Source organism: Mus musculus, chromosome 16 (assembly GCF_000001635.26).
Source record: "Mus musculus strain C57BL/6J chromosome 16, GRCm38.p6 C57BL/6J".
NCBI classification, from domain to species: domain Eukaryota; kingdom Metazoa; phylum Chordata; class Mammalia; order Rodentia; family Muridae; genus Mus; species Mus musculus.
In genome coordinates, this window is record NC_000082.6 from 18,544,842 (window position 1) to 18,568,252 (window position 23,411).

The following is a 23,411-nucleotide window of genomic DNA, read 5'->3' on the forward strand; positions in this document are numbered from 1 at the left end:
AACTTGGGGAAGGGAGGTCTGAATTCAAAAGCCAGAAAGGGAGCGAGTCTGGAGGTACCAAGGAGCTCCTGGACATCCAGGCCACCTGTGAAACAAACTATTCTACAAACTCTGGTAAAAAGGAAGAACAGGAAAAAAGATATCTGAAAACCACAGCCTAGCAGCAATGAGGACAGAGTAATATGGAGTCCAGGAGATGGAGTCAGGCTGCAGCCCCAGGAGCCTCTGCTTTCTGTGAGAATAAACTAACCCTGTCTCGGGGCTTCTTTCTATAGAATCAGCCATCACCCTGTTGGCAGAGTACGGGCACAAGGCGTGGGCAGTGATGAGCAGCCAAAGGGCCGGGACTATGCTCTGATCCAAACACTAAGGGTGAGGATGCTTCCCTCCACACAAGTACAATCTAGGGTGGGTAGCGCAGCAGCCTGCAGATGCAGAAGTCAACGATACACAATCTGCACAGCCCACAAGCCATGACAGGAAGTCATGAGAAGCCCAGAAAGACCCCACTGTGGTAGCAGGGAGAGGCTGAATAGCAAGGGCCTTAGGTAGGAGCTGTTCAGATTTGTTCTCAGGATAAGAAGAGGGACAGCAAACCCAGGACTGCCTAGGAGTCTGAGCTGGGGTGTGTATTAAGAGTATAGAGAGCATAGCAACCATCCTGTATCAGAAGGCAGGATCCCAAGGTCAGACTCAGGTCAGATACCTTGCCTTGCCTGGTTCCCCAGGCCTCCTGGAGCCTCCCTGAGCATGGAGCCTCCTACAGACCCTGGAGCTTTCCACCTGGCACCCAACTCCCAACTGTTTTTTTCCAGAAGGAAAAATGCTAGGTTTGAGCAAGTGTGGCCACCCAGACAGCCGTGAGGGGTGGGAGCATGCTCCCAGGCATTGTTTGGGCCTAAGCCATCTATGCTCTTCCCAGAGCCCAGTTTAGGCAGATTCCAGGCTGACTGGAAAACAATCATTTGCCCAGGATGTGCTGGCTGCTTCTGAAAATGCAGTGTCCGGCTCAGTGGGTAAAGGTTCCTGCTGCCTAGGCTGACAACCTGTGTTCAACTTCCAAGACCCCACACAGTGAAGAGAGAAAGCTGATTCACAAAAGTTTCTCACGCGCGCGCGCGCGCACACACACACACACATACACTAATAAATAAATGTAATAAAAATTGTTTTGAAAATACAGTGCCACCTGCGTTGGAGATGAGGGCCAGGAAGCTGTGTGACCTCCAAAGAGGAAGACTACTGGTCCATGGCCTGAGGGTGGCTCAGCCCTCTGAACCCTCAGAGTGGCATCTCGTGTGTCTGTGGCTTGGGCTGACCTAGTACCACCTGCCTTGCTGTAGAGGAGGAAGCAATTCCCCTACCCCTCACATTAATAAAACTTAACAGGTTTTTGGCAAACTGGCAAGAAAAGTGTATGTAGCTCCTAATTAGTGATTTAAATGCAATCATGAACAAATAAATGCCTGTTACTATCTCATTATTTATGAACTAGATCTGCTTGGAGACAAAATGACTTTTCTTGGGCAGGAGCCAAGTCTAACCCAGTACACCGACCTGATCTGCCAGCACCATTAGGTGCTGCCTACTCAGTGCTGCTGGCTGTGGAGGACCATGGGCCTGAGGGGGCAGGATGGATAAGAGCTGCTCCTTTCCTCTCTGCCTTGCAGCCTGGGAGCAGCTGTAATGCAAGCTTGCAGACCCACTGCCACACTGGCCATCTCCACTGCCCTGCAGCAGCTCGGCCCTCCTACCCTGTTAGCCTCTGCCTTGGCTTCTTCCAAACATACCCCCATCCCTTACCACCTCCCACCAGTGGCCAAGGGTTCTTCAGACTCCAGTCTGTCTCCCAAAGGCAGAGGCTATAAGACTCACCTACAGCAGATGGCACAGAGAGCTATGAACCATTTCTAGCATTCAATTTGGGTATTAGAAGTCCAGTCACTGTAACCTAGTGAGATTACCCTGCCAGACAGCACCCTGGCTACCCATCTATCAGAAGTGGACATATCAGCAGGACTCCAACTGAAGGTGCAGGCTGTATGCCTGGCATTCTGCACTGCCTGGAAGCTGCCCTGGACTCAGCCCCACAGGACTCAGGCAGCTGATAAAGAATCATCTCTGTGGCTGTGGCAGATAAGGTTCTATGTGGCATAGGTTGGAAAGGGCAACACAGTTCTTACATGCCCAGATTCTGGCTCCTCAGACATCGGCCTCAGTCTGGTCATACCAGGTATGTGCTGTCCAGTTGATGCCCCGCACCCTTTGGAGCTCTGATGCCATGTGTGTGCATGCTGAGCAGGCTCTTTTGTGCTCTTGCTGATATCTGGAGAAGCTCAGGGATTCCAGAACCCACTCAGCCCCGTGACACCAGAAGGTATACATAAGCCCAACAGTGCAGTAGAACACCACACAGATAAAAGGCATAGGAAACATCTGGTTGATGCTATGCTGCAACATGTCATGTGGGACCCTTCTGTTCCCTGAGTTCATAAGAGAGGTGTTGCATCCCCCCAAATGAATGACGGCACAGGATTAGCACCTTAGGTACGGGATGTCTGGGAACCCAATCCAGTCTGGTTCTTGGGCCTTGGCTATCCTCTAAGAATGATGCTGGCCAGCATATAAACAGTCTTCTTGGACTTGCATACCTACATGGGAAGGAAGCTGGACCATGTGGGCCGCGAGGCCCATCTTAGCCTGGGCACGGGAAAGCCCGGGCATCTTAGTAGTCTGGGTTGATAAGTCAGGTTCTTGGGTACTAGGAAACCAAGATTCAAGATCCAATGGAGCTGGCCTTGGCTCTGGGTAACATGCTGATTTCCTAGGTTGGTGGTCCCAGGCTTTCTGCACATCATCTTACATGCATGATATTATTCAGAAAAGGCCCTTGGAAATCCTACCCAGGCAAGAAAGACAAGAAAGGAAGGAGAATGTCCAAAGTAAGCAGGACCAAGAAGCCCAGGACTTGCCCAGATGACAAGATGGGCAAAGGCATGTGCTAGCTATTTGCTGGTGGAAGGTTGGTCACTCAGGAATAATGTGAGCATTTGTTTTGTAAGGACCCCAGCAGCATCTAAGCTCTCTAGCCTGTGCAGACTAATTAGGAGGCTCTGCTCTCAGGTCCCTACAGGGAGAGGAGCAGACAGAAACTCGCAGCAGCCTTGGCTAATCGCCTTAAATGTCTCTTGTTTGCATAGCATAGACTTGGCTTGGCATCAGCCCAAATCAGCTTGTTTTCTCACTGTCAGGTTCAGATTCTGGAGATGCCATCCAAGACGTCAGTGTGCACCCTGAAGCCGGAGGCCGATGCCAGGCCAGGCATGCCCATGTGCCTGGGGCTGTGGCAGGTAAGACAGCATGTGCCAGCCACACCCAACAGCCCTGAGTCATGCCCCACTCAGGGTTGGATTTGTCATCAAATCTATGGGCACTGTCCCTTAGAGACCATGTACCTGCTGTCCTCTGTGGCCCAAAGCTGACTGGACATCAGGCTCTCCTGAGCTGGTGCTGGTGCTTGGAAGGCACCGCAAGAGAAACACTGCAGAGAAAGCCCATAGCCACCCTCCACAGAACCTGGCCAGTTGCCTTACAGATGCCCGTGTGTAGCTGTGAGGAGGGACAGTGGGTCAGCTGTGGGACCCGCTCCCAGAACAGCAGGCTCTTTTCCTCAGCACCTTGGTCTTTGGCTCTGCCGAGGCTGGGGGAAAAGCTAACTAATGCCAACAAGCCTGCATGGACCTCACTGCTAGGATCCACTTTTCCCACTCCTCAACCTTATGGAGGTCCCAGGAACATTAGCGGGATCATTTCCCCATGACCATTCCATGGAGTTCTACCCTGTAGCCATTTTCTTTGTTCTTGACTGTTTTTTCTGTTGGAGGGTCAGGTGCTATCTCCCAGGGCTGCTCCAAAAACTAGGACCCGGGTAGATATCACAGCCTAAGGTCTGGAGTTGTGCCCTCCCCCACAACACACACACACATACACACACAAAGGCCTAGACTTTTCCAGTGTGAGGTTTTCCCTGGCCATATCCAAGTCAGCATTTTTACTTTCTGGGTCACTTATATTTACCGTATTTTTCTGCAAGGAATCCCAGAAGCCTCAGTGTCCGTGTCTTAACTGGTACAGACGCGGCGGTGGGAAGGTCATCACAGGGTATTGCCTATTTTGAGAGAGATTGTAACCCTTTGGCCACCTTCCTAGTTCTCATTGGTAAGTTCTGCCTCATGTCTTGCTGCCTCTTTGAACTCTTCTAAAGTGAGATGAGATGGACTTGTTCAGTTTGGAATTGCCTGTGTGACCCACCAGAGGCATGGGAAGGGCACCTTTGTGCCTGCCCCAGAGATTCTGTCTGTCTGGATGGAACAAAGATTTCTGGCCTGCTTCCAGTTGGCTTTCTTTGCAGTTTCCTTTTAAATTTTTATCTTGTATGTATGGGTATTTTGGCTACATGAATATGTGTGTACCTCTTGTGTGCCTGGTGCCTATGAAGTCAAAGGATAGCTTCAGATCCCCGTAACTGGGTTGCAGATAGTTGTGAGCTGCCATGCAGGTTCTGATACCCAAATCAGGGTCCTCTGCAAGAGCAGCCAGTGCTTTTATCCACTGTGCCATCCCTCTAGCTCCTTGCAGTTTCTTACCTGCAAGGGTTGGGTTAGATTTGGAGCATTCAGTAAGTCGATCCTAGTGTGCTGCCTGTGTTATAATAGCTTCCTAGAGAGAAGCCTTGGCAGAGTCAGGGCAGACCCTGTCTGACAAAGCCCCTGGAGTCTATATATAAGTCTGCAGCCTGACGCGGGCAGAGCCTAGTTCCTGCCTCAGTGTGTCCAGACACGGCTCCCCAAGAGTTTCTGGGCACTTCCCTGGGAAAATACGTGTACCCTCATCCTGCCCCCCAGCCGTACTCACACTGAGGTATTCAGGGAAGTGACCGTGATACATACAGGTCCTGGCAAAGGCACCTGTGCCTGCACACTCCTATTCCGTACCCTGGAAAACATAGGTCATTGCACAATCATGTAAAAATTCCATCAGAAAAAAAAAATGTGTAGAATGGGATGTATCAACTTGTTAAGGTAATTAATATAGTTGACAGAAGGACAAATCACCGCTTTGTTGGCGATACAGAGCCATGGGAAGCCCGCAGCTGCGAAAAGCCTTTGGTTATAAGAATGTTCTTTGTTTCTCCTAAATCCAGAGATCCTAGGGTATGAAATTCCTAATCTGAGCGTGGCACAGTATCCTGACTTGCGAGACTTCCTTCTGAAATACTTGGTTCTATCTTTGGTCTGTGCCTTAAAGTACCTGTGCTGCGTTGCTGCAATAATTATAATAATAATTATAGGATCGGTCAGGCTGTAAATCAGGCCTGAGCTAACATCGTCAGTACCCACCCTTAGAGAAGATTGCCTGTCTGAGTCTTGGGGCCTCTTCCAGGAGTTCTAGTGCACCTCTCTGGGGTTCCTTTGGCCCCTGGCCTGCTACCACCTTTCAGGTTGTACTTTAAAGGGCGGGAGAGGCTGCAGAGCCAGTTTTTGTCTCTGGGTCCCAACTGAGGGCCAGGGGAGATGCTAAAGAGGACAAGGCAGGGTGACTTCAGATCCTCATTCCTGCAGCATTGAGGCTGTGACAACCAGAGGCCTTGTGGCTACAAGAACACTTTTTCCAGCCTGTGGTGGCTGTCACTGGAAGGCTGCAGAGACCAGGGTAGATTGAGTAAAGTGGCCAAGGTACTGAACTGTGGTGGTAACTGGCTCCTGCTCTGGCCACCACGGAAGAGGGGTCTTTCTAGTAGTCCCTGAATAATCCATGTTGCTCAGAACTCATAGTCAGCAAGCATTGTGCATGGCCGCTAGAGCTGATACCAGTGATGATGGGAAGCTCTGGACTCCCCGACTCCAAAAGCAAGGGAAGCAGCCAGGTGAAGAGAGGCCGCAGAGCCGTAGCTGTAGTGGGCGTAGATGTCAGCACAGACCACTGCTTAGGGCTCTATCCAAGGAGCCTGGGATCGTTCTCTCAAATGGGCTTCAGGGTAGCTTCTACCAGGTAGCCACGCTGTGGGTGCGGAGTAAGAGTGGCAACAGTTGGCATGCATTCCTGATCGGGGTGCAAAGGGTTCTGTAATTCTTTTCCCTGGTGCTGCCCCAATCCTGACCCAGCTCATACCTGCTTGCCTGAGCAGCCTGTCTGAAGGGGGCTTCCCTGTCCATAGGGCACACAGTGTGGATCTGCACAAATCACTTCAAAGCAGGCGCCCTGAGAAACAGAAGCAGGGAACTCATGCCTGTGATAAAGCTGAGGAACAGCAGCAGTGCAGCCAGGGCCCTGCAGAGCCAAGTACATGCTCGGAGACCTGAGACGACCCTGCCGCTGCCGTACGGTCAAAGTGCACAGTGTGGGCTCTGGCCCTAGGGAGAAGGACTAAAGATGATGCTGAAAAGAAATCACCCGAGAAAACACAGGAAGGAAGCTTCATGCCTCCTCCCAGGCACCTCACTCCCTCCTATTTTATGTGTGAACTTGGCCACCAACAGGACACAATCAGTCTACAAGCCATTTCTGGAGATAGTCAGAGACAACTGCACTGGCCCCTCTGGCCTTGGCAAGTTCACTGTACTTGCTGGAAAAAAAAAAAGCCTGGTACTTGTGTCCTATTTCCTTGTTGTGGCCATCCCTCCACATGCTAGTCTTCAGTAGGCCCTGCCCTCCCCTCCCACCAAAGATGTCCTGCACCATACCCCAGCCACAGCTTGTGCTGACCCGAGCATCCTGGCCCTCATGCCGTTGTTAGCTGCATGCCATAGCCCTCCAGCTAGCCTGGGCCTCCTTGCTCGGCCCTGTGCAGTTTCTCTCAGGCTGCTGTGCAGTGCAGGGACTGATGGCATGTCCCTGAGGGTGACTTGGAATCCTGCAGCACTCTTCTTTTGTAGTTGTTTCAGAGGCTAAATAAACGAGCGTCAGCCCAGGGCGCAGAGCCCTCTGACCCTCGCCCTCATCCATCATGACAGTGAGGGCCTCTCACATCAAGCTTCCAAGGGTGGGGGCTTCTGCAGCTTCATTAACAAAGCCCAAAGAGGCCTCCTCACTGAGCGTTCAGCTTTCCTGCCTGCTGGTTCTAGATGACTGGCCTCAACAAGGAGTGGCTTCAACGCTTACACCTGGGGCCGATGAGGAGGAAGGATGAGGCCGTTCGTAGCCACCCCAGGGTGCTGGTGGGTGCCAGTGGGTATCATGTCATCCCTGATTTGGACAGGATCCAGTGTAGGTAGAAATGCATGACTCTGAGGCCTCTGGACTCCACCTCTAGCTCCTCAGGTACTAAGCAGTGGCCCTAGGAGCCCCATGAGAGGGGTATGGAAGGCTGCTAGGATACGGAGCCTAGGCTGTATGGAAAGCAAAGGAACTGTTCTCTGGCCTAACCCACTTCTGGGCGTGGCCAGAAAAAAAGCTGTTCTCACAGCCCTAGAGCTCATTGAAGACAAGACCCTTTGGGAGCCAACCACTGTGCCATTCCCCACAGACTAACTCCAGTCTCCGCCCCCTCCTTCTGGCTGGCTATGAGGATGGATCAGTAACCCTGTGGGACATCTCAGAGCGGAAGGTGTGCAGCCAAATCACCTGCCATGAAGAGCCTGTCATGGGCCTCGACTTCGACTCTCAGAAGGCCAAGGGCATCTCTGGCTCTGCTGGGAAGGTACTGGCTGTCTGGAGTCTGGACGATCAGCAGTCCCTGCAGGTCAGTGCACAGGCCCGGGTCTCATTTATCCTGCTCCGCACTAACAGTCTGATAGGCTGAAACAATATTTAGGCATGAAGAGGAGCCGCTGCAGTTCCCTAGCTAATTAATCACTCGGAGGCAGTAGGGGAGCAAGGGCCAGTGGGCGTGGGCTTGCCATTCACATGGTTTGGGTTTCTCCTAGACCTCAGGTTAACAGCCATCAAGTCTTGTCCATCTAGAGAAAAGGCACGTAGTGTCCAGGCAGACCAAACTCCTTTGTGAAAACTCGGAGGAATGTGGTCAGTAAGGAACTGATTAATCAAAGGGGGAAAAAGGAAAGAAAAGAAATGAGAACTTGTGGAAAGCCCTGCAAAGCCATGGCCTAGGAGGATCTGTAAGCTGGTCCTAGGGGGGCTGCTGGTCACGTGTAACAGGAGAGCCCACTAGGCAGGAAGGCCTTGGCTGAGCAGGGCTTGGTAGAGACAACCCCACAATGTCTCGTGGACCATCCCAGTTGTTATGGCCTGAGGATTGCCTCTGGCCCTCTGAGTGCAGCATAAAGGGCCCAGCTGGCTTGTTCCCCATTTGGGATGGAGGGGTTGTGGAAGATGTACCCAGACTTGGTTTTGTGCAGGCCTGCCAGACAACAGGCTGCCAAGCCCCCAGAGGTGACTTGGTTATACAGACTCAGGGTGGGAAAGGAGCCTGTTACCAGGAGTTTCAGAGATAAACCTAGCCTTAGAAACCGCCCTGGTGGAAGAGCTACATGCCCTGTGGAGTATGGTGTGGCCATAGCCCAGTTCCTAGCCTCACTGGACTTAGCCAGAGCACTGAGGATAGAGCTTAGGGGGACATGCCAACCCTTCTTGGGGAGCATGATGGTTCAGGTTGCCTCCACCCAATAGGAGGCTTCACAGGTCATTCCTGCTGCCTTCCCAAAGTAGGAAGGAAGCCTCTCTCAGCAGCCTTACACTGCTCAGCAGCCTCACACTGCACAGCGGCCTCACACTACACAGCGGCCTCACACGGCACAGCGGCCTCACATGGCACAGCGGCCTCACACTGCTCAGCTCAGGCCTTATGGCTGAGGATGGGGTTTGCTTTGAGCAGGTCAGGTCCAAGCCTAAGTGCCTCCTCCTCCCAGCAGTGCCTTGTAAAGGCTCTTCCCAAGAAAGGAAGGTGGGCAGTAAAGGCTCTTCCCAAGAAAGGAAGGTGGACAGTAAAGGCTCTTCCCAGGAAAGGAAGGTGGGCACTGAGGCCCACTGGTAAGGCAGACTCTGAGCCAGGACTGTCCGTGGGGGGGGTGGGGGGGGTCCAATTTTGCTGGGCACAATGGATTCAGAGTATCTTGTCCACACAGGCAGACTGTCCTTTATGTCTGTCCACCCATCCTTCCTGAGGCATGTGGGTGGGTGGGTAAAGGTAGGGCTTGGTTGATGCCGGATGGCACCCAGGGTCATAAGGGCGTCACTAAACCCAGGGTACAAATCAGGGCCTTATCATGAGGCCATTCTGGGAAAGGGATTGGTTATGGGCAGTGGATAGAGGATCAGTGGAAGTCCTAGAGCAGAAAGAGACTGATGTGGAGTAGAACTATAAGAGAGGCCCAAAAGAGATGACATACCATAGCTTGGGGGCCTGGGAACAATGAAGTGACTAAGTAGGGACAGATCCAGGAGTGCCCTCACTGGGGAGCAGAGACAGCATAGATAACCTGGCCTCCCCACCAGCAGTGCCTAGTAGGAAAAGGAGGTAGGCCCACTGGTAAGGCAGGCTCCTCTGATCCCCAGCTCTAAGCTAAGACCATTCCTGGGGGTCCAGTTGTGCTGGACACATAATGAATTCAGAATAAGACTGCTCTATATGTCAGTCCATCCATCCTTCTCTCAGGGTCTGAGAGACCCACAGGTTCCTTGCTGTGAAGGGAGGGGCCTCCAACCTTCAGAGAAGTCCCTAACCCTCAGAACCATGTGAGCATGTGGAGAAGCACAGTACTCAGCCACCGGGTCTGTGTGTCCTGAGCCCCACCTCACAGGTGCTGAGCCCAACAGGTAAGCTTGGGGCTCCCCTTCACTCGCTGCCTCTGAAGCCTGGAAGAGAGCAGCAGTGTCCCCGTGGGTCCAGCGTCCATCTCCTTAGTGGCTTGACTCTCATCAGCTGGAAGGCAGAGCTATGCAGCTCCTACTCAGGGCCCTGGGGCTGCACCCAGGAGGCAGCCCTTCCAGCCCAGATAGTTGGAATCTCCCAACATGTTTGGGAAACAGCTGCTGGAACTTAAGACTTAATTTATGGGCATGTTCTAGTCCAGAGATGAACTTTTACTCTACTAATGATTTGAAAAGTTAAAGCAGAAGGGGAACTAGGAACTGCAGCCTGGAAGTAGTTGGGGTAAGGTGGGCAGGGCCTGTACACATCAAAGGAGGTGGGGAGCCCCAGCCCCCTGCTGAGCTTGCCTTCCTGCCTGGGAGGGTGAGAATGACTCCGGGTTTGGTGAAGGCTGGGTCCTATTTCGCCCAGAGTCAGGGCCAGTGTTGGCCCTAGAGGCCCAGGGATCCTGGTTCTGTACAGCCCAGGTCTCTGAGAAGGAAGCCTCTGGTAACCTGCAAAGCAAGCTCTTTGAGGTAATTCTTAACACCTGAGGGCCATCGAGGTGGCCTTCAGTCCACAGCATCCTCACTGGTGCCATGGCACGGCACCATGGCCGCCTGCCTGCCTTGGCCCAAGCCCCACTTTGGTGCAGATGTGCCTTCCTCACATCCTCCTGCTAAAGCCTCCGAGGAGCCCAAATCAATCTCCAGCCACTTGGGACGCAGATCCCTGGCTGAGGCGCCCGCAGCCTAGCATGGGTAATCAGAACCAGATGGCGCCGCGCCGAGCATTCCTGCCACCTGAGGTCATGAGTTGTGAGAGCCACTGGTGGCCAGAGATCCTTCTGGAGGGTCCCGAGCCCAGGCCAGAGCTCAGTCAGGGAGACAACCTACCGGAAAGTGCCTGGGGAACCTCGAGCCTGCCTCCCTGAGGTGACTGCTGCTAGCCACCAAGTTTGAGCCTCGGGCGGGCATTGTCAGGTACAGGTGGTGCCCAGGCCCTGCTCCTGCCTCCACATGGAGTAGGGCCCGTAGCCTTGAAGCAGGGACTGATTTACAGCCAATAGTATTTTAGGTCTCTGAGTAATAACAAGGCTCCCCCACTCCAGTGAACCCTGGGCCAGAGCAGCCCAGTTTGCTCAGCAGAAGAAACCCCAGAGTCATCTTGATGTGCAGCAAGACTGCCTGTGCATACTGAAGCAGACATAGGGTTTGCAGCAGGGTTGTGAGCATGCTGCATGCTTGTATTCGTGTGAGGGATATAGGGGCACAGGGCCTGCCCATTCCTCCATGTCCCTGCACTTTCTCACACTCAGGAGCACAGCCCCCGGGTGGGCGCTGGTCTTTGTCCAGTTTAAGTTCCTAGCAGGCTTGCAGTCTCTCACCTCCCTCAATACCCAGTCCTCCAGCCAGGCCGTCTCTACCTCGATGCCATGACCTGTTTCCAGGTGTGCTGGACATGAACTCACTCCTATCCCAGAGGGCCATGGTTGGTCAGAGTTGGCAGATTGGCCCTCTCACATGGTGAACCAGTAGGGAGGTGGGGGAAGTGAATGTGAGAGCTGCCCTCATCCCTGCACACCTCTGCCTCTGAGGATCAGTCAGGGCTCTGGTGGACCTCGCCAGCACAAGGTGTGCTTAGTAGCCAGGTACAGGGTTAAAAGCCACTCTCTTTCTCTGGGAATTGACAGTGTTGATAAGTTCCTGGGACAAGGAGATAGCAAGGAAGTGTCCCTGAGACAAGGCTCTGAGTGGGTTCCAGTGGAGACTCTCTGTGCCCAACAGTCCCCTTTCTACCTCAGCCAAGCCAACATCCCCAGGGAGACAAGGATAAAACAGTGTCAATCCAGTCTGCTGCACAGGTTCTCACCCCACCCCCACCTCCAGTTCTGCAGGACCATAGCACTCCAGTCTTGGGAGGAGCAACTGGTCCTGTCTGCAGGCATGGGTGGGCCCCACATATGTGCTCAGGTGCACCACGCCACAGCATCTGCCCCACATCCTGCCCCGGAGCAGGCTTTGAGTGCAGCCTGTGGGTGGAGCCCAGTGAGGACAGACCATGTAAGAGGGGTGTTGGAGGGTACATGTCAGGGACCAGAGACTGCCCGAGCTCATCCATAGCTGCACTCTACAGCCCTTCTGATGCTTGTGCCTGCACATGGGGGAAGCATTTAACATTAGAACTGGGGCTCTGCTAGGTGTGAGCATCGAAGGTGGACACAATATCCAGGACACACAGGTAGCCTGGCCACAAGAGACAAGCAGAGGGTCAGAGGTCAGGGCCAGTCAACACAGTGGCAGCAGGTCCATGAATTGGAGCCAAGCACTGGAGAAGCAGCTGGAAGGGCAGGGGAGGGCAGAGCAGCAATTAAGCTGGAGGACTGAGCTGCTGGTGGCACTGATTGTGACCCAGACCTGTCATATGTAAGCAGGTCACCTTGGATAGAACTGGGCAGGGAAGCTGTTTCCCATTGCGCAGTGACAGGTTCTTATTGGTTGACATTTCTTCCGCATCTGTTGGGGAAGAACTGGATTGTGAGTGCATGCTAGCTTTTGACATATGTGTTTATTGCCTCTCTCTGACTGACATAGGTTTTCTTTTATTTGTATATGTGTGTTCGTGTGTGTATGTGTGTGTGTGTGTGTGTGTGTGTGTGTGTGTGTTAGTTTGTGCAGGTACATGCTGGCCTCTGGTACCTTCATCAGTCACACTCCACTCTATTATTGTTTAAGATTCATCTTATTTTAAGGTCTGTGTATGTGTATATGAGCAGAGGCCAGAAGAGGGTGTTGGATGTCCTAGAGTTGGAGGTATGGGCAGTTGTGAGCTACCTGACAATGCAGGCACCATCTCTCCAACCTATCCACTCTCACTTTTTGAGAGTCTCTCTTACTGAACCTGGAGCCACCCGTTCACCTAGACTGTCTTCCACCTGGGATTACAGGCAAGCACCATTGCACTGGGCTTTTTATGTGGATGCTGGCAGTCCAAACTCAGGCACACGCTGCCGAAGGAGCTCTCTCCAGCCTTGGGTTTTCTTCTTGACTGTTGATGTAGTAAATGCAATTGTTGCTTTCCCTTTAGTATTAAAGCAGTGAAATAAAGCCTCCTGTGGCAGTGTGTGCCTGTAGGGTCTGCTCTCCAGAAGGCTGAGGCAAGCAGATCACTCCAGCCCAGGAATTGAAGACCACTCTGGCCAAACAATGAGACTCCATCTCAAAGAACAATAGTTCCGAGCTAACTCAGTGCACCGCATGTTTTCCGCGTTGCTCGGCTGGGTCAGTTTGGGTCTGCGGGTTAACTGATACCTGCCTTTTCTACCACATAGTTCTGCTGATGGTGCTGAGGGGCTGGGAGCTGCTCCTGCTCAGTGGCTATGTCTGGGCTGTTTTACTGCAGGGCTGGGGGTCCAGTGGAAGGAGACACGGGGCCTCTTGCTGCTCCTTACATACTTGGCCTGAGTCTGGACTCTGCGTGCTGGGCTTGAGAAAGGGGTTGGGGGGGGATGTGTTTCTCTAGATTTTTAACATTAATCGTGAAGACTTTGAGGTTGTTGGGGACATATGTAAATGTCAATGACATCCTTCTTCAGTCCTTTCCCTTGATTCTTTCTCTTCTTACTGTCCTGGGGCACATTCAGTCATTCCAACTCACGTTGGACATGGCACCTGTCAGACCTAGTTCCTCTGCCTGTGTTCCCATAATGTGACGCTGGAGCTGGGTCCCACACTACCAGGTACCATCAGACCTCACTTCTGGGTGAACCTTGAATTCATTTGTTCCCTGGCCTCCGAGCTGAGCTGATTGGAGTTCTTATGGTTCCCCACCTCAGAGCCCAGCTATCTTCTAGTTTTCCAGTTCTAACTTAATTACGTTGTGGTCAGAGAACAAGGTCCGGATGATTTCCGTTCTCTGAAGTGCAGAGAGCTGGGCTTGTTTGCACAAATGGACCACAAGTGGCTGAGAAGAAAAGGGTCTCTCTAGGTACTCCACTGTGCACTAGATGCCCGGTAGGCACATATGTGGCCTAGGCCCATAGTGAGAGCTGAGCTGGCCCTGCCCTTCCCTCTTCTCCATCCCCATTGTTTCTTGCTTTATGCATTTAAAAGCCAGCTTTAGAACAACCAATAAAGTAATTACCTTCCTAGTTTTCTTCAGTCACTTTCTGGAAAAGAGGTCTATCAACCAGCTGTTAGTGTGGCTTAGACCAAGGTTTAGGTTTTCTTAATCCTTCCTGGCCCTTCAAGATGTAGGTGTGTCTCTTGTATAGCCCTTTTGCTCTGCCGCCCTGCTGCAGTTGTTTCTGATATTCTTTTATTCTTTTTTTTCATTCTTTCATACATTTTCTTTTATTTTAATATTTTAAAAATATTTGTATTTTATGTGTGTGGGTGTTTTGTGTGTGCCTGTTAACCATGTGTGTTCAGTGCCAGCAGAGGCCAGAAGGAGGTGTCAGATCCCCTGAAACTGCAGTTACAGATGGCTGACAGGTAAAATGTGGGTGACAGGAATCGAATATGGGTCCTCTAGAAGAACAGCAAGTGCTCTTAATGGCTGAGCCATCTTTCCAGCCCCCTTATTTTTAATTTTTGAGACATTTCATGCAGCCCAAACTTCCCTCAGTCTTACTATGTAGCCAAGGATGACTTTGAACTCCTGACCCTGCCTCTGTCTCCTAAGAACCAGGATGACGTGTGCTGCCATAGCAGCCCAGAGGGTTGTGTTTTATACAGTGAAGAATCCTGGGTTGTTTTGTTGTTGTTGTTTTGTTTTGTTTTGAGATATATGGTTTCTGTATATAGTCCTGGCTGTTTGGAAACTTGCTATTTGGACCACACTGGATCCAAACTCAGAGACCTGCCTGCCTCTCCCTCCTGAGTGTTGAGATTAAAGTCCGGTGACACTGTGCCCATCATGCTGGAGCATTCATGAATTCATGAATGATCTATGGGGCCTCCCATTAATCATGGCTATTTTCCAGTCCTCTGGTGGGATCTCAAGATGGCCAGTGTGGCAGCCTCTGAATATGGATCCTACCTGCATGGGCTGTTGACAGGTCAACCCCCAGCCTGCCTGCCTCTGCCTTCATAGTGCTGGGACTAAAGGTATACAGCACCACTGTCTAGCTTAGACAGTTAGGTTTTGGTTTTAAATTTTTGTTTATGTATTGTGTATGAGTGGATACCTTGTATACAGGTGCCTGCAAAGACCAGAAGAAAGCATCGGATCACCTGGAGCTGAATTACAGGAGGTTGTGAGCCGCCATATGGGTCTTCTTCCTACTAAGCATCCCCTGCCCCACCCACCCACACATGCGCAGGCACACATGTACACAGGCACACATGTACACAGGCACACATGTACACAGGCACATGCACACACGCATGCAGAGTGTTTGGTATTTATCAGCAATGGCCAGCTCTGGCACTTTTCCTGGACACCCAAGTCCTGCCTAGAGTTCAACCCTTTTATCTGGGAGAAGACTGTATGTATGTATGTATGTATGTATGTATGTATGTATGTATTATGTATCTTGTATATGTGTGTGCATGGGTCCTAAAGATACAAACTCAGGTCTTCACATTCCATGCCATCCGCATAGCCCTTTTCCTTTCATAGACCTCTTTATTTGATATTTGGCACCAGCACTGTTTGGGGACCCATTTCTGTTGGACTTTCCCTTGACTACAGAGCCTGTTGTCCTGCCTTTCTGTGTGCCTAGTACATCCTATTAATGTGCTGGACATTGTAATGGCATGTGATGACTACAATAAGTTCTGTTATTCTGAACTGATGAGCATCTATCTTCTTCTTCTTCTTCTTTAGTGGTGGGTTTAGTGGCTGTCTGTTCACTTTGGACTTGTGTAGGCGTGGCTTCATGCTGTGTTGGAGCAAGTTTGTGGAAAAACCATCTCAGCCGCCTTCATTGTGGTGTCTCTGCAACCCCAGCTAGCCCCTCCCCCTCGGACCTTGCCAGGCTTGGCTCCTGGCTTTGTTAGATGTTTAGTGCAGGCCTCACTCCTACGTGGGGTCTTATTAATGTGAGGCCTGGTGGGGGCTCATCCCTTCCTTAGTTCTCACTGGTGACCTTTCATAGCTGTTCAATCTTAAAGCCTTGCATCAGCCTCTTGCTGGTCAGCCTGTTATCTGCTCTGAGCATACATAGCCTAGCCTTCAAACAAGGTCTCCTAGAGAACCCATATCTAGTCCTCAGCCCACAAAGCCACATCTCCCTCCATCTTATCCTCACAGATCTCAGCCTTCTACTTGCTGCAGATTTTGATCTGCTTCTCAGCTTAATGTGACTATGATACTCCAGTTTGATTTTGCCCCTAGGCAGAGAATGCCAGGCCCCGCCTCTGCCTGCTGTCCAGGGCCTTTAACAATTACTTTGTGTGTTTTGTTCACATTCCTGGTTGTTTCCAGCCAGGTGACTAGTTAGGCATCAAACACTTGGTTGTAACCACTTTATGAAGGATAACCTTATTTGCTAAACAGTCACAGCTCTTGAGTGTGGCCTGTGCACAGCATTTGATCAGCATTAGGTGCCAAGTTTTCTCTTACTGCTTTGGGTTTGGAACCCAAATGATCCACTATGCCTCTCACTTGTGTTCTGGCTTATCTATTGTTTAACCCTTTGGGGTTTCTTTCTACATAGCCCAGATTTAAATTTAGCTTTGGGGTGAAATTTAATCATAAAGCCAGAGCATGTTTATTGTCCTGGTATTATCATATTCAGGTATGCACAGCAAATACCAGGAAAACAAGGTGTCTCCCGTGAGGTGGGAGAGGAGAAGGAATATGCTAAGCTGCGGGGATCATGACGGGGATCGGATCACCTAGATGACCACATCCTCAGCGCCACCATCTTTCTCATTACCCACCCATGCCTCCGTTGGTTACATAACTCGTTTTCTAGCTATAATCCCCATGTCTGTGCCTAATCCTATAGGTAAGCACACTCAGTGCCGTGTGCCAGACCGTTCACTGCACTACTCCCGCCATCTCCTGCAAGAATGGAGTTAATCTTCTTGTTCTTCCAGAAGGACTTACGGGAGCAATGATCTTTCAGCTCTTACATGTTCGAAAATGTCTGTCTACTGTTTTCACAGTTGAGTGACACTTTGGCTGGATATACAACTCTTGGACCATACTCCCCTTCTGCCTGTATAAGTATTGCTCTGCTGTCTGCTGGCACACATGTAGCCCTGGAATTTTCTGGTGACAGCATTTACTGTGCCCTCATCTTCCATGTGATTTTTTTGTTGTTGTTGTTAGCCTGGCTATCAGAATGTCTTTCTTCACTCTTAGCCCCTAATAATTTTAGAGCATATCTTACTTTTGAATGCTCATACAGCCTTTCTTTGGCTTAGATTCTAAAATTTCTATGTCAATAAATTAAAGTTGCTCCTCCGCTGCCCTTCGTGTTTTCTCTGGTCCATTTTAACTGCTTTGTTCTTGCAGATGTATTTTTTAATCATCCTCCCTTCCACACCCCATCCTGCTTCATTCAAGTTCTTCACTGGTACCCTGTTCCCTTTATCACTCTTTTCTTCCTCCTTCCCAAGCCCTACCAGCTTCCATAGTGATTGACTGCCTGGCCTGGTTTAAGAATAACCTACTCCATCAAGTTGTGTTTTGATAATTTGTAGCTAAATTGCTCTGTGACCATTTCTGCTGACTTCCATGAATGCTACCATTCATTTTTCCTATTTCTTTATTTTTCCTTATGTCTTCCTTCCTTCCTTCCTTCCTTCCTTCCTTCCTTCCTTCTTTCTTTCTTTCTTTCCTTCTTTTCTTTTTCTTTTCTTTTCTTTTCTTTTCTTTTCTTTTCTTTTCTTTTCTTTTTAAGGCAGACTCTCATTTTGTAGCCCTGGTTGGCCTAGAACTCTCTATATAGAGCAGTTTGGCTTCAAATTCACAGAGCCTACCCGTTCCTCTTCCTCTAGAGTGCTAGGATTAAAGGCACAGGCCACACTGTGCTCGGCCGCCTTGTCATCTTTGTGGAGGTGCATCCTTGTCTCTAAAGGGTGATGCAGCCCTGCTAGAAGGCACTGAAGACAAGGGGGACTCACAGAAAGCTTGTTGTTCAGAGGCAGGCCACTCACAGGAACAGAGATGTCCAGTAGCCTGAACACTGCTGAGAGTTGTGTTCATTACTAGAACAAAGAGCCTAAGGCAGACTAACTTTATAAAGGCAGTTTTATTTGCTTGAAGTTCTAGTGTTCTAAAGTTTGGGTGGCCACATTATCTTGCACCGGCAGCGACACAGTGGGAATGGCACTGCAGAGAATATATAGAAGAATAGACACATTGACAGACAGAAAGCCAGAGAAATGGGCTGTCCCAGAGTCAGTGAGGAGTACATCTGTGATTTCTTCTGCCTCCTCCAGTGTTGTCTCTCTCACCCTGTACCTTACTCCATTTTCTGTTACAACAGAATGCCTAAGACTGCTAAGACTGGACAGTGTATGAAGAATAGAAGTTTGGGGGCAGAGAGATGACTCAATGGTTAAGAGCACTAGCTGTTCTTGCGGAGGACCCAAGTTCAATTCCCAGCACCCACATGTCAGCTCTCAGCTCATCTGTCTGTATCTCTAGTCCCAGGGGATCCAGCACCCTCTTCTGGCCTCTGTGGATGCTACATGCATAGAGTGCACAGATACATGTGCAGACAAAACACCCAAACACAAAAAATACAAAGGAAGACAATTTTTATTCAAAAATAAAGGTTTATCTGGCTATTAGTGCTGAAGTCCAGGAGACTCAAAGCCTGCATCTGCTGAGTGCCGGTCTCAGCATGGGAACTATCCCCAGACAAGACAGAACAGGCTGCCAGCTTAGGTCTCCTCCTAGAAAAAGCCACTAATAGGCCTTCTGATTTCACATAGCCCTAGTTCCCTGCCAAATACCCAACCTTAGATAGCATTAATGGGTGAATTTGAGAATTAAGTTTCTGCCTGTGAACTCTTGTGGGACACATTCAATCTTAGCACCCTGCCCTTCTCTTGGCTGTCCTGGAACCCCTCCCTCATCCCCAAGTCTTTTTGCCTCTCAGTGTTATTTTTGCTGGGATTTGTGTCTCCCACATGCCACAAGTTTCCATGGAGGTTTCTGCTATGTCCTCCACATGGAGAATCCAGGATCTGGCCGCGCAGGCTCCTCCAGGGCTGGAGTTGTCCAAGCAGCCTGAGGAGCTGCACAGCACTGCCTGCTGGCCTTGGATTGCTCAGGGAAGCCCCTCCTGTGACCATGGGGCTGAGGAGGAAGCCAGATCCACAAGAATGTGGAATGTCACAAAGCCTGTGGCAGAGTGAGGGCAGGACGAGGGTTGCAGCAGATCCATGCACAGCCTTATTATTCTTGTTCTGCTTGTTCAAAGGTGAAGAAGACTCATGAACTCACCAATCCTGGAATTGCCGAAGTCACCATCCGGCCAGACCACAAGATCTTAGCCACAGCAGGCTGGGACCATCGCATCCGTGTGTTTCACTGGAGGACAATGAAACCGTTAGCTGTTCTGGCTTTCCACAGCGCTCCTGTGTACTGCGTGGCCTTTGCTGCTGATGGCTTGCTTGCTGCGGGGTCCAAGGACCAGCGTATCAGCATCTGGTCACTCTACCCCTGCCCATGACTTAGCTGTGGGACACTGCTATTTTACTCCAGTCTTGACCCAGCCCTGTGGAAGATCTTCAAGTCCCTCTGAGGACAGCAAATTGTGGCCAAAGATCCCTGGGGTCCACTTTCTTCGTGAGGTTCTCTGTTCCTTTTGTGACTGTCATTCAGATGATAGACACCTGGCACCTATAGCTTGGTAACAGGCATGTTTTAGACCTGGTTGGGTGGCCAGACTAAAGATATTTGACAATAAATTTCCCATTGCCAACCTGAAGCCTCAAGGTGGGAACTTCCCCCAAAGATCTCCCTGTGTTCTGCACTTAGAGTAGAGCATTCAGCTTGCCCAGCAGGCCTGTCATCAGCCTTACTCGGAAGCAGTGGTTCTGGGTGCAGGTACTCAGCACTTGGCCTTGGGAGGCTGCCAATCCCACAGTGATTATCTGCCATACCCTCTGGCACATTGTCCCAGACATGTTCTGGGACTCCTGACATCCACGACTCAGGTCAGCATGAGGAATGGATGAAACTGGGCTCCTTAAAGAGGGAGGCAAGTAAGAGTTAATAATGGGGTGACCAAGGTGGTCAGGGAAGGAGAGATGTGTACAATGCAGTATAAGGCCAGATAGAAGACCAGGAAAGGAGGCTCTAGCCTCTGACAGGATAAGGTAAAGGGATAGCTTGTCTTTCAGTGAACCTGCAGGAGGCAAGGGAAAGCACTCTCGACAGGCCACAAACTGGACCTTCTGTAGTGCCCAGGCTGCAAGCACAGCCATGTGGTATATGGAGTAACAAGGCCTTGAGAGTCAGGAGTGAGCGCCTGATGCCTCTTTCCATGTGGCCGACAGGGAAGCAGCCTCCGAGGTAGTGCTGACTGGGGTGGAGGACTGTAAAGGTGAGGATGCAGGTGAGGAGTGTGGACCTCGGACCTTTCTCCTTCCATCACTGCCAGAAAGAATCCTGTGCCCCGAAGAGCTGGGGCGCCCCCAAGTGCTGCCCTGCCAGGCACTGCTAACTTAGAATCCCTACTGCCCTTTGGGCCTCTGGTCTATAACTAAACACTACACATAGCCTGCTGAAGCTGAATGTGTCTATGTTGAAAGTGTCACAGTTCAGCCTGGTGTCCCCAAGCTGGGGAGCACACGTAGGAGGCCAGGAAAGGAGTGTGTGGTCCAGGTGAAATACATATATCAAGAACTATGGCTTGCCGCCACAGCGCCAGGGCCAGAGAGAGCTGGTTGGATTGGTGGTAAGCTAGTTAGACACAGTTGAAAAGATGGGAACTGTGTCTGACTAACGTACATGGGGAGCTGAGAAGCCAGGTGGAGGAAGGGATCCAGCGGTTGGAAGATCAGAATGTGGCCTGTTAGGGCTGGGTTGGGAGGATGTGCCTTTTGCCCCATACTGAGGGAGGCAGTTGCCGGGGGAACATCCTCAGAGGGCTTCATGGTGGCTCCTCTCTGTACACCTGTGAAGGCTACGACTTGGTGGTAAGCACTTGCACACAGGAGGCCCTGGCTCCAACTAAGGTCCTGGGATAGTACAACTGCAGCTTCCAGTTTGGAATCTCTAACTGGAGTGGGGATCACTAGCTGCCCCAGTGGGAGTGCTCCCCGTAATGGGCTATGGATCGGGAGCAGCCCTCAGCAGAACCTGACCGCGAGAGCTGGCTTTCCTGGAGTCCCTAGAAATGGCATGGATCAACTTGGTCCACATAGGCAGAAGCAGTAGCGAGCAGGCCAACCCACATCACAGGCACAGGCCTCTTCACTCCCTTTGAAGGAAGTACCATCCAGACACTGCTCATTTTTCTCTCAGAATCCCCCAGGGGCCCTGCCACCACCAAGTGCTCTATTTTATTACCCTGGGCCGGGGGCATGGGTAGGTTGATTGAAGGGAAATTGGTGAGCCCATCTATGAGTGGGAAAGATAACCCAGTTCATCTGTGGCCAAACCGTGCTGTGATACCCGGCAGCACGGAGCAATGCTGTTCCGTGGAGTGCTCCAGTTGTCTTTTACCAACACTTTTGGAGATGACCTCAAGCCTGTGTAGATCAATGTGGCTGCCTCAGGAAGCCCAGGACTGGAAGTGTCATCTCATACAAGCTCTGTCCAACCTTCCCCACACACCGGGAGGCCCCGTCTGTACATGAGCTGTTTCCTCCACAGTGGAACATTCTCTCCTCCTTCCAAGGAAGGAGGCTTACAGGACTCAGTTCTGAGATCCTCAGGCTCCCTGCCCAGAGTTACAAAAGGCAGTAACAATTGCTGGGGAAGAGGACGCTCTCCAGTGGACTGTCTGCAAGCTAAGCCAGGAGCTCCAGGGACGCAGCTTCTTTGAGAGATCCCCAGGACTGACCTGGGGGATCTCAGATGCCCTAAAAGTTACCCCAATAAAGTCATTGGTTCACTACGCTAGACTTGATTTGTCCAGGGGACTGTCATCAGTGCCTTATCTGGGGTGTATGTCCATGTCTCCCCAGGAAGACATACAACATAGGGAATGGGACATGGGAGAACCACAGTGCCTTTATCTGCCTGTGTGATGCTCTGGGAGCCCCCTGTACCCAGCGCATGCATCACATGATGGGGATGTGTGGATCCAACCCTGTGACTTCTTCTCAGTGCCCAAATGCCGACTCGGGCAACTTGAACTGCTTTCTTCCTTCCGTTTCCTTTGGGAGTCATTTTAAATCGCACCGTCCACATTGGCTAAGCCATGAGACCTCTGTGAAAGTTGTCCCTGTGTCTGAATAAACAAGCAGCTTCCTATCAGCTACAGTCACACAGAAAGGAAGTGTGACCCAGAGGCAACACCTGAGCTGTTCCATGGACAAGTTGCTTATATTCCCAGAACAAGCCTATGGGACTATAGCTCCTTGCGGCAGTATAGCCCTGACCAGTAATCAAGGGTACTCATCACCTTAAACATTTTGTAGACCAGCTGGCCAGTCACCTGAACGACAGAGCCCATCCACTGCCTCTCTAGTGGCTGCCCACACATGCTTTCACAACACGGGAGGCCACTCACAGCCAAAGAAAACTAGTGTTGGAAATAGTGGTAGGCAGTCCTGTGCTCAGTGCTGATTCTGAGTTGCTGTATTCAGCCAGTGCATCCTTTCCATTTGTTTTCCTTTGTAACCCAGGCTACCCTGAAACTTTACATCCTTCTGTCTTTGTGTGCAATTACCAGAGCCTTCCAACTGCCATATGTCCTTATTGGATATTTCCTTGAGTTGGGAGCAGAAGTATGAGAAGTAGTGGGACGATCCTTTTCTGTTCCTGTCAGACCCTGTGGCTGCTGAGCAGGGCTCTGAACTCGTGGGGCTGCCCCAAGGCCTGTCCATGTTTCTCTATCTAACAGATAGAACAGCCTTGAGAGTGTCTGCTTCGTTACTCGGGTAACTCAGTCTAAGGGTTGGAGGTAGAGCCTATGAGCTTTACCAGAGATGCCCAGTGGCTGCTGCACCGGACCTGGAGGACTGAGGTATGACCACCTGAAGAGAGTTTTGCCTTTAGACCTCTATATGCCCACTCTCTTCATAGCTACTCCGAGATAGCATTGATTATCACCCATTGGGGTGGTCAGCACCTACTCAGCCTGTGCTGCTCGCTGGGCCCCTGTAGGACAGGTGACCCTGGAGCCCCTGGCTGTTTCTGGATAACTTAGTATGCTGGCTGACTGGTTGTTTTGTTTGTTAACTTGACACTTCCATTTGGGATGAAAGATTCTTAAACTGAGAAGCTGCCTGGCATGTTCTTGATTAATGATTGATTCAGATGGGACCCCTGGGCAGGTGGTCCTAAGTTGTATAAGGAAGCAGGCTGGGCAAGCCATGGGGAGCCAGCCGATAAGCAGCATCCTTCTTGGCCTGTCTCAGTTGCTGCCTCCAGGTGGGTTCCTGCCTTGAGTTCCTCCCCTGACTTCCCTCTGTGAGAGATTATAACACGAGAGTTACAAGATGAAATAAACCCTTTCCTCCCC

General features: G+C 50.9%; 1 protein-coding gene across 16 annotated transcripts in view, besides 1 other annotated feature; it reads left to right on the forward strand.

Annotated features, from left to right (window-relative positions):
• Positions 1 to 21,839, forward strand: part of Gnb1l (guanine nucleotide binding protein (G protein), beta polypeptide 1-like) — a 69,295-nt gene extending 47,456 nt beyond the window's left edge. For 8 of the 16 annotated variants that reach the window (XM_011245832.3, NM_001081682.2, NM_001285491.1 and 5 more), the window contains 3 exons: positions 3,252 to 3,350; positions 7,526 to 7,741; positions 19,194 to 21,839. In XM_011245832.3, coding sequence (XP_011244134.1) covers positions 3,267 to 3,350; positions 7,526 to 7,741; positions 19,194 to 19,445 — 552 coding nt within the window. In that variant the 5' untranslated portion in view covers positions 3,252 to 3,266 and the 3' untranslated portion in view covers positions 19,446 to 21,839. Of the gene's footprint in view, positions 1 to 275; positions 373 to 3,251; positions 3,351 to 4,093; positions 4,219 to 7,525; positions 7,742 to 19,193 lie in introns of all 16 variants that reach the window. The other 8 variants (XM_011245829.3, NM_001285493.1, XM_011245830.1 and 5 more) reach the window with 4 other exon arrangements.
• Positions 9,327 to 12,796: an enhancer, noted in NCBI's record as "VISTA enhancer mm321". NCBI's record gives its function as "enhancer in: limb[4/5] | eye[4/5] | heart[4/5] | facial mesenchyme[4/5]" and the evidence as "EXISTENCE:transgenic organism evidence [ECO:0001131][PMID:17130149]".
• Positions 21,840 to 23,411: the final 1,572 nt, after the last annotated feature.